At 39.4% G+C, this 10,842-nt stretch overlaps 1 protein-coding gene across 3 annotated transcripts in view; it reads right to left on the reverse strand.

Annotated features, from left to right (window-relative positions):
- Positions 1-10,842, reverse strand: part of Ints8 (integrator complex subunit 8) — a 57,071-nt gene that overhangs the window by 26,056 nt on the left and 20,173 nt on the right. For all 3 annotated transcript variants that reach the window (XM_004641299.3, XM_023701343.1, XM_023701342.1), the window contains 4 exons: positions 7,387-7,457; positions 6,205-6,380; positions 3,215-3,348; positions 906-1,016 (listed from right to left, as the gene is read on the reverse strand). In XM_004641299.3, coding sequence (XP_004641356.1) covers positions 906-1,016; positions 3,215-3,348; positions 6,205-6,380; positions 7,387-7,457 — 492 coding nt within the window. The remainder of the gene's footprint in view (positions 1-905; positions 1,017-3,214; positions 3,349-6,204; positions 6,381-7,386; positions 7,458-10,842) is intronic.

A 10,842-nucleotide genomic window follows, 5' to 3' on the forward strand; every position in this document is an offset into this window, starting at 1 on the left:
AGAAGAAGAAGAAGAAGAAGAAGACGATGACGACGACGACGACGAAGAAGACGAAGAAGACGAAGAAGACGAAGAAGACGAAGAAGACGAAGAAGACGAAGAAGACGAAGAAGACGAAGAAGACGAAGAAGACGAAGACGAAGACGAAGACGAAGACGAAGACGAAGACGAAGACGAAGACGAAGAAGAAGAAGAAGAAGAAGAAGAAGAAGAAGAAGAAGAAGAAGAAGAAGAGCTGAGGATATAGCTCAGCTTAGAGTATCCCTCGGGTCAATCCCTAGGACTTAAAAAAGGGGAGAGGGTTAAAAAAAAAAAAAAAATCACAAGCTTTTCCAACTGAATCCTAAAAACACAAATAATACTGTTTACATTCTCTAGATTTGTTTTTGTTTTAAAGAGATGGGTTTCACTACATTGCCCAAGCTGGCCCTGAACTCCTGGGAGCTTTCAATGATACAAGCAGTGCACTGCAGCACACATGCCACAGGCTCCCCACCACTGCTCGAGGCTCAAGCAAGGCTCCTGGTGAGTCTCCAGGGCAGCTGGAAATACAGGCACATGTAACCTCATCTGACTTCTAGACTTCTAAAAAAATAAGAGGGGTACCCACATGTCTGAGACCATTTTGGTAACATTTAGAGGGCAAAGGCAAAAGAACTAAAGTAGCTTTTTAAATGGCATCTTAGGCCTATCCTTTGAGACTGATAACTATGATTTTAAGATCAGGAAAAGGCCGGGGATATAGCTCAGTAGTGCAGCACCTGCTTGGCAAGCACAAGGTCCTGAGTTGGATTCCCAGTACCAAAAAACGACACTTAAAGACCAAGAAAAAACAGATTTTGCTTTCTTTCTGCCAAGATTTTTAAAGCACAGACACAACAAGTGGTCGATGCCTTTTTACTCACCTTAACGGCACTGCAGTGTAAACCTTTGGCCATGAGAATGTAAACCAAATCTCTCGTTAAATTGTCCTTAATTCCCAGGATGACACCACTATACACAGAAGGTACTTCCCACTAGAAGAAACAAAAATGCATGAACATACACAAAGAAGCCAAATCTACATGAGAACTTTTCGTAATCAATCACATAAAAACCACTCACAGATCATTTTCCAAAGAAAGGGAAAATGACAGATATAATGAAACACAAGTCAAAATGAACATTCTCACTAAAATAAACAGCAATAATTAAAATGGGGCTGGGGCGATAGCTCAGTGGTCTAGGCACCTGTCTGGCAAGCACAAGGACCTGACTTCGATCCCCGCCATGCCGGCCACAGAAACCAGGCCTGGTGGTGCACGCTCGCAATCCCAGTGCTGGGGAGGCTGAGACAGGGGGATTAGTATGACTCTGAGCATAGAAAGACCCTGTATCAAATACATAAATAAAAGATTTTAAAACATAAGTAATTAAATGGATAAGAACTTTCTAAAGGATAATGAGAGGAAAAAACACAAAAACTCGTTTTATGTTTTAACTCATGTGAGCCTCTCAACAATACTATGAAGCAGGTACTAGCATCCTCATTTTACAAATGAGGACACTAAGACACTGAAAAGTAAACTAATGTTGTGCAGCCAGTAGGTAGGAAGAAGAGATTCAAACTCAAGCAAGAAGCTGGTCCCAGAACTGCCCCTCTCTCTTATGGGCTACTGTACTTCTTCCCCTTAAAAAGTAACACCAATAAATTGCAACACTACTAAAGAGGACTGATTAATGCTTACAATTTTTCATTCCCCTGCACTTGTACTGTACACTTACGTTCTGTAAAATGTAAGTGAAGTCCTGGCTGCTTTTTTATTACACCTTCAGCAGGGGAGAACTATGCAATGTTTTAGAAGTACTGCCATGGTCCCTTAAATTTATGGTATGGGGATTTATTTTGGTTTTATTTCTAAGCTACATTCATTGAGATGGTGCTTTAAAAGCTATTTTCAAGCTGGGCATCATGGTGCATGTTTACAATCATAGCACATAGGAGGGAGGGAGGATGAGACAGGAGGATCACCAAGAGCTTGAGCCTGGGTTGGACTACATAATGAGCTCAAGGCCAGGATGAACTCCAAAGTGAGACCCTGCCTCAAAATATCGAATATACACATACATATACATACACACATACATACATATACACATACACAAATAACTATTTTTATTTGTATTTTCCATACTTTTAAATAGATAACCTAAAAAATAATTTTATTCCCCAGTACAAAAAGCAAGCAAGCAAGCAAGCAATTTATTTTACATGGAGGTAAAAGAACATTTAGCCAGTGTGGTGGAGCACACCTGTAATCCCAATACTCCAGAAGCTGAGGCAGTACGATCACCATGAGTTCAAGGCCAGCTTGGGGCATAAATGAGTTCAAGGCCAGCTTGCACTACATAGTGAGATCCTGCTTTAAAAAAAAGTTAAAGCCAAAATGCTCTATAAAGAAGTTTTTAGTAAACTGGTTCCAAGGTGGGCTCTCGACTTCATGACAGTATTGAAAGCAAAAACAAGGGCCAGGAGGATGGTAGAATGTGTGCCCAGCATTGTGTCGCCCTGGGTTGACACCTTACAATGGGGTGGAAGGTCACACCAAACAATACACCATAACTGTTAAAGACTGTTACACACGTGTACAGCACACGGGCCAGCCAGATAGCTCAGTGGACTAAAGTGCATGTTTAGGCAGGGTGCAGGGACCAGGGTTTGATCCCTGGCACCACAAGCTGTGCCGCCCAGTCATGCTGAGACATTGAGACTGGGTGTGGTGGAGCACACTTGTAATCCCACTGATTGGGAGGCTGAAAATGGGAGGATCACTTCGAGTCCAATCTACATAGTGAGACTCCATAGACCCTGTCCTAAATACATTAAAAAAGAAAAAAAAAGAAATGCACACAGATACCATCACATACTTTTAGATGCTATCCATTTAATGGTATCTTTTCTTAGATACTTTTTTCTTTTTATTTATTGTGGTGATAGGGTCAAACCCAGGGCCTGGTGCACTCAAGGCAAGAGCTCTACCACTGAACCACATTCCCAGTCCAATGGACATTTTCTACTTTTTCTCAACGTATGTTAGAAATACAATTATGGTCATGTGAAGGTCCCAAAATTAATTAACAGGAATCTTTATTCTCAAAAGGAACAGATACCATCTCCTTTCAAATCATAGAAAACAAAGGCAATTTATATTTGTCTTAATAGAAGATTTCTTACCTTATTAGACACTGTCCAAAACTGACGCTCTGAAGTCATGCCATGTAACTCAATTAAAATCTGTCGAATCCTCCAGGGATCTACTGACAGTATAAGCTGATGTTCCAACTGGCCAATGTTGACACTTGCTGAAGCTAAGAAAGAATGGAAGAGAGTATATTTATTTGGGGGGTTGGGAGGGTGACAAGATCTCACTATGCAGTCCTGGCTGGCCTTCAATTCACAGTAACTCTCCTGCCTTAGCCTTTGAGTGCTGGGATTAGAGATGTGCACCACCACACCCAGCACAGTTTATTGCCATAATGAGTACATTCAAGGATAAATGCAAACCTATAAATATGAGAATGACAGCTGAAACTGTATCCATCTTCTTCTAGCTATTGCAAGTTGGGAGCAGCAATCACCTTGAGAACTGACTCGTTTAATATAATGTAAATCATCATACAGAAAAATCTACCACAATTGTATTACAACCGCATGTAGTAAATGAGTATACTTATGCCAAAGGTGGAAATTTTTTTAGTTTCTTCATGAAATTCATGTTACCTAGAAACACTGAAGGAAAAGAACTTTAAAAAAGTGCTGGGCCTGGTGGTACATGCACACGTATAATCCCAGCATTCAGGAGGCTGACGCAGGAAGATTATTGCAAGTTTGAGGCCAACCTGGGCTACAAAGTGAGTTCAAGGGGGCCTGGCCCTAGCTCAGGCCTTTAAGTGGCTGCTTCCACAAAGCTGTCAGCCTCAGGTTGCTGGAGTTCGAACCTCACAACTCGCCCGCTGGCCAAAAGTGCCCTGAAGGCATTCGAGGAACAAAAAAAAAAAAAAAAAAATCCAACAAAGTGAGTTCAAGGCCAGCTTGAACTGCATAGTAAAATCCTGTCTCTTAAAGAAATTTAAAAAGAAAAACTTTGTGTTCCATTGTTATGTGCCATTCCAAAAATGGAATACTAGGCATAAAAGAATTAAGTCAATAGCTGGATCATGGAAAGAATACGTGGGATATATGAAAAAACTCACGTAAAAAGATTCCTAAACAATATATAGTAATGCCTCATATATAAAATATAAATTTTTTATGGAACCACAGAGGAATGTGTTCAATGATGTAAAGTGAGCCTGGGGAGAGTCACATGGAGAGAAAAAACATTTTCTCAAGCTTTCACAGAGAGCAAATTGGTCAAGCAATGGCCATGACTCATCCTCATGTCAGACACTGACAGAAGGATGTACAAAGAGCGGTACAGGGTTACAGGATAAATCCTGAGAGTACTTGGCTGACCTTATCAGATACAAAAGTTACATTTCTTGTTATATAGGTCTTGCTACATCTTGGTCTTAGCCATCCAGCAGAAAAGTATAAAAATGAGGTATATAAAGTAAATCCATATTAATACGATGAGCTGTAAAAGGCTCAAGTCAATAACTTCTGAGGATAACCCACTAATATTATAGACTGCTGGACAGTGTTAGATTGTTTAGTTGAATTCAAACACCTATAGTATTTAGATGCTAATAGAATATTCACCTCTGACAGGACAAAAAAAAAAAAAAAAGATACAAAGGAAAGATCATTTTGTATTTATATATACAAAATAGTTAGGATAAATTTACGCTACTTTCGCTTAATTCAATGAGAAGAAAGAGGTGTACTAACAGTGTTTGGACAGAATATCCTGTCTGCTTCCTGTATTATGGATAACCACTAAGAAGATAACAATGTACAATGTATTGATTATCAAAACTGTCCTATTAATCAGCTGTGAAACTGTCTCATTCATATTTCTCGATTAAAAAAATAGAGATTGATAAATTTAAAAAAATAAAATATAAATTTTAAGCAGGGCTTTGTTAGTGCACAACTATAGTCCTAAGTACTCTAGGAGGCTGAGGCACGAGGATGGAAAGTTCAAGACCAGCTTCGGCAGCTCGGTGATTTAACAAGACTTTTTTCAAATTTAAAAGAAAGGCTTGGAATGCAGCTCAGTGCAAAGTTCTTGGGCTCAGTATTTAGTACTAAAAATAAAGAAAACTTTGATTAGTCAATATTGAAGATGTGAAAAAAATAAAAATAAAGCAAAGCTGTGGTTTTTTGAGGAGAAAAGAGGAAGAAGGCATTCCCTCTGCAGAGAACCAGAAATGATCATTAAGATCCCTACTTATAGCTCAGCTACCAGACTGTTTTCAATAATTCACTTTTGGCATTTTGCACGCACTAATGTTATTCTATCCTTTACAACTCTACATTCAACCAGTTTACATCTGGTGAGATCAGCACAAATACAAGTCTGCTCTGGTTAAACCAAAAGAAATCTCTGCCTCATCCACATGGCTCTGAAGTGTATGTTTCTTGCTGATAAGCAGCACAGTATTTCTGGTTACACTAATGAATATGGGCAAATATGGGAGGAATTAGCAAATCAGTAACAGAAATGGAGGGGCTGCAGGTACCACCCACAGCAGGGGGCCTCCCTAGGTCTACGAGGCCCTGGGTGCAATCCCCTGCACTATAAGCCATCAGGTAAAAACGGTGAAATTAAAAAAAAAAAAAATGGTGAAACTGCCAAAGAAAACTGTTTAACCTGGCTGGGACAGCAACGTGGCCTCAGTGGAGAGGCAGGAAGTGCATGCTTCCCTGGGCGCCAGCACCCCCATCCCTCTCTCGCTTCCAGTTTTGACCTCCAAGAACACGTTAGCAGTATGTTTACCTCCATCTATTTCCTAGCGAAAGTCTTTTCTGTAATTACACCTAAATCTTCATTAACCATAGGTTCAGCAAAGTCCTAGCACCTAACTGCTCATACGGGAATTCATTATAAAGGTAGCATGGCTGAGTGGTCTAAAAAAGGAATAGATTATAGCAGACACAAACATTTCTATGAATTACTGACATGAGTATAAACTGAAACAAGTAAGAGGAAAACCTTCGTGCTCATTTTAGTGCAAGGACAAAATGGGCCAAGAGTGTGGTGGGTAGCGTAGAGAACTGACCTGGAATATCGTAAAATGAAGTGACAGGGTTAATGCACAGGTTGATTCTGGGTGATCTCTTCCTCATCTGATCAACAAGTTGCTTTCGCTCTTCATCTTTCAACAAGGTAATGAAAAGCTCATGTGAAGAAATCATGAAAACATACTGCAGATCTTCCAAGCCCAGACACACATTCCTACCAGTAACAAAAATAAGACCAAAATGTGCACAATTTGGTTTGGGAAAAACAATCCTATTAATCAATTTTTAAGCCACCATTTCCTATATATATATATTTTTTTAATTTATTTTTTATTTTTGTATTTTAGGGAAGGGTCTACAGGTCTTCAGAGTCTCACTATTAGATCTGACTCATAGTAATCTGCCTGTTTGAAGCCTCCCAAGTGCTGGGATTACAGGTGTGCGCCACCACACCCAGTCTCAATTGCCGTCTCAGTGTGTCCCAGGGGTGGGGCCAGCACAGCAGGCCCAGGGATCAAAACCCTGGCCACTGCACCTGCTTGCAGGCACTTTACTCCACTGAGCTATTTGGCCAGCCTTGTCCATTTCATAAATTATGTAACAATATTTTGAAATAGATTTTGAAATTTCCTTTGGCAGGGCACACTGGCTCACGCCTCTAATTCTAGCCCATGAGAGGCTGAGACTGGAGGATCCATTATAAATCCAAGGCCAGCCTGGGCTAATAGTGAGTTCAAGGTCAGCAACAGAACATGGTAAAACCCTATCTCAAAGAGAAATAAATAAAATAATACTTACTTTGATCATAATTTCAAATCCTTTTTTTTTTTTTGGATGCTGGCTGTTTTTGGTTTTTTTTTGGAGACAGGGTCAACCTACATAGCCCAGGCTGGCCTCAAAGTCACTGTTCTCCTCCTGCCTCAGCCTCCTGGGTACTGGGATTATAATCATTCCCCACCATGCCCAGCCATTACTTCAAATTCTAATGCGAATGATACAATTACAAAACAAGAGTAACTACATAATTCTAATGTTTCATGTGCTACACAAATTTGAACTGAACCTTAACTGTTTTTTTCAATATGTTACTGGCTGCATATTAAGATGCATGAGACAAATATAAAAGAGCCAGCTATTAAAAGCTACTGTTAATAATAAAAGAGCCAGCTAATAAAAGATACTTTTCTCACAGAATGTCAAAGTTTATAAAAAGTACTTACTTTAGAAAAGCAGCCATGTTTCCTCTCAAAGATTCTGAAGCTTTTTCTAAATTTATTGACCTTAAACATACCTAGAAAGTTGAGTAATTTTCATTTAGATATGGATACTTTTAGAAATGTAGATTACATTTGAAACTTTTGATTTAAAAATAACTTTACATACTGTTTCCACCATATATTAATTATAAATTTGGTTAGATAATTTAACAGATAAGACCAAGAAGAATCCATTTAAAATAGAGAATAGGACACGACAGTTTTTTAAGACAGGGTGTTGCTATGCAGTGCAGGCTGGCCTTGATCTCATGTAGATCCTCCTGCCTCAGCCTTCTGATCCCTCCCGCCTCAGCCTGGAGTGCTGGGATTATAGATGAGTGCCAGGACTACAGGACTGCCACCATGCCAGGCAGTGCCATTTTAATAGCAATAAGCATTTATATGATTTAGCACACTATCTAGCTCACTCAGAATTTTTAAAGTTCACCACCATATCAAAGGAACTAATAAACTTTAGGAATCAGTAGCTCTTTGTCAGAATGAGATGAAAAGAATGACCAGCAATAGCTAATGAATACAGAAACAAAGTTTAAGAAGATAACCAACATCTAAAAAGCAAACAGGGCCAGCCAAATAGCTCAGTGGATTAAAGCACCTGTTAAAGCGCCTGCAAGCAGGCGCAGGGATGAGGTTCAATCCCCAGGCCCCACACCTGGCAAATGAGACTGGGCATGTTGGTGTATGCCTGTAATCCCAGCTATTGGGAGGCTGTAAACAGGCAGATCACTACTAATCCAATCTAGTAGTGAGACCCTGATCACCCTGTAGATCCTTCTGTAAAATACAAAATATAAAAAATAAAAAGCAAAAACTTAAAGGGTGGTACATACCTATAATCTTAAGCCTTTTCAAAGATTTCAGGCAGAAGGATCATAAATTCATGACCAGTTTGAGAGTGAGACTTTATCTCAAAATACCAAAACAAACTTGATGCAAAAGCCCTGGGTTCAATCACCAATACCAAAAAACAAGCAAACAAGTGAAAACAGAATAATTGAAACTAGTTATAAGAATAGTAGTTATTTACAAATATTATTTTCCTATTATTCTAAAATTTATTAAATTATGAGTCCTCCTGTCATAGTATTTACTAGAACACTCCTAACAGCAATATTCATAGTTGTCAAAAGCAGCAAACAACCCAAAGCCACATATGTCCAGAACAGAAATTACAAACAGAAAGCCGATGAGTAACTGCCTGAGATTGGGGAAATTTAGAAAAATGAAGAGTTACTGATGATGGTAAGAGGTTTCTTTTTGAAATAAAGAAAAGAAGTTGAGTTCCAGGTCAGCCTGAACTATATGAAGAGCCTCAACTAAAAAGAATGAAAGAACATATTTAGTAAGTACTATTTGCAAATAGTTTATTAGTAAGTTAACCCCCAGTTTAAATCCTATCTAGGCATCTTGTAGTATGTTTTGCTGTAGTAATTTCTCTCCACTGTCCTTATCAACTTCATTAGGGCTGCAGCCACATGTAAGTTGTCCTCTGGGACATAACAGACTCACCTTTCTCAACAGGTTGTTCACACACAAAGATACGCTGTACATGTGTCGAGGAGCCAACAGAGAAAGAAGTGTTAACACACAGAAAGTAAATGTGGGCCAGAGAGATGGCTCAGTAGAATAAGCACTTGCCTGGCAAGGGCAAGGGCCTGAATTTAATCCTCGGTTCCGCCAAAAAAAAAAAGAAAGTAAATGCACTGTATGTGAATTTCACCTTGAGTTTTTAGAAATTAAAAACATGAACTAGTAGATATCTACAAATGCTATAAACATTTTAAAAAGTAACTTTAATACCAATAAACATAAAAATTTTAATGAAATACTCAAATCCTTAGAAAATAACTCCCCAAAATCAACTCAAGAAAAGAGAAAGGGCTGGCAAGATAGCTCAGTGGTCTAAAGCCCCCCTGCTTAGGCAAGCTTAGGCAAAAGAACAAGGGCCACAGCCCAATCCCCAGTGCCACATGCTACACCAGGGCTGAGCTGGCCATACACACACACACACACACACACACACACACACACACACACACGAGAGAAAAAGCAGAATAGCTCCATAGTCATGGACAAAACTGAATCCCATATCAATGTTCATAACTAAATACTTTATTTGTTGTAACAGATGTACTTAACGTACTTGTGTGAAGTACAGAAAGGCTTTCTGAACTTTGGTGCTTGCAGTGCTTCGTGGCTTTTGTGTGCACCATGCTTCTGAATCATCATCATTTTGGTCCCACTCCTGTCCAGTTAATACTTGGTGTAAGAGAGCCAGGGAGACAGGCCAGTGGATTACGCGCCTGCTTAGGCAAGCACAGGGACCAGGGTTTGACCCCCAGAAGCACATGCCACGCCAGCCCTGCCCCAGGGCACGCTGAGCCAGCCACTGAGTTCGGGCATGGGTTCTACAGGAAACGTAATCACAAGAAATTCAGGCCGGCATTCAGGGTTTGGAGTCATGACATTCCAGAAGATGACACAACTATATTTGAATAAATGTGGATTATTGTACAAGAATGTAGACTGCTGTACACAAAAAAATACGACATGAAAATAAGTTCCATTTATCTTTTGGAGCAAAAATTAATATAAGAGCAGGTCTTATTTTTAGGAAATATGAAGGAGTAAGATCAGGAAGCACACTATTGCCACTTCTGCAACACCACCCAGAGGTCACAGAGCACACCAAGAACCAGAAGAACTTAGTCCAGTACACACACCTATACCAGAGGCTGGAACAGAGCTCAAAGTATGAGGTCCAGAAGCAGAACTGAGAGAGGCGCAATCTCAAAAATTTTTTTTCAGTCTCAAAAACTTTGAAACAGAACTGGGGATGACAGTGATCAAAAGCACTTGTCTAGCATACACAAAGCCTGATCAATCCCCAGTATGCCAACAAAAACAGAACAAGTGATCCCCTCAATTCAATCCCTAGAACTGCAAAACTTAATGAGAATAAGACAAGGAAATAAAAATTAATGGTTAAAAAATTACTGTTACAATTTATGAGACATGTACAAAATTCTTAGTTAAAATTATAATTCTGTGTCCATGCATGAGCTATTTTTCAGGTCCAAATTTTTAAAAATACTTAAAATTTATTCAAGATAAATCATATACAGGTACAAACCCTCTATAATGAATGTGATCATTATACATATATCAAAATTGTACCAACAAATTTAACTTAAAAAATGTAAGGGCGGGGCCTGGGAGATGGCTCAGTAGAATAAGCGCTTCCCTGCAAGCGCAAGGGTCTGAGTTCAATCCCCGGTTCTGCCAAATTAAAAAAAAAAAAAAATGTAAGGGCTAGGGCCAGGGAGATAGCTCAGTGGAATAAGCGCTTCCCTGGCAAGCGCAAGGGCCTGAGTTCAATCCCTGGTTCTGCAAAAATTA

Source organism: Octodon degus, unplaced genomic scaffold (genome assembly GCF_000260255.1).
Source record: "Octodon degus isolate 3935 unplaced genomic scaffold, OctDeg1.0 scaffold00134, whole genome shotgun sequence".
NCBI classification, from domain to species: Eukaryota; Metazoa; Chordata; class Mammalia; order Rodentia; family Octodontidae; genus Octodon; species Octodon degus.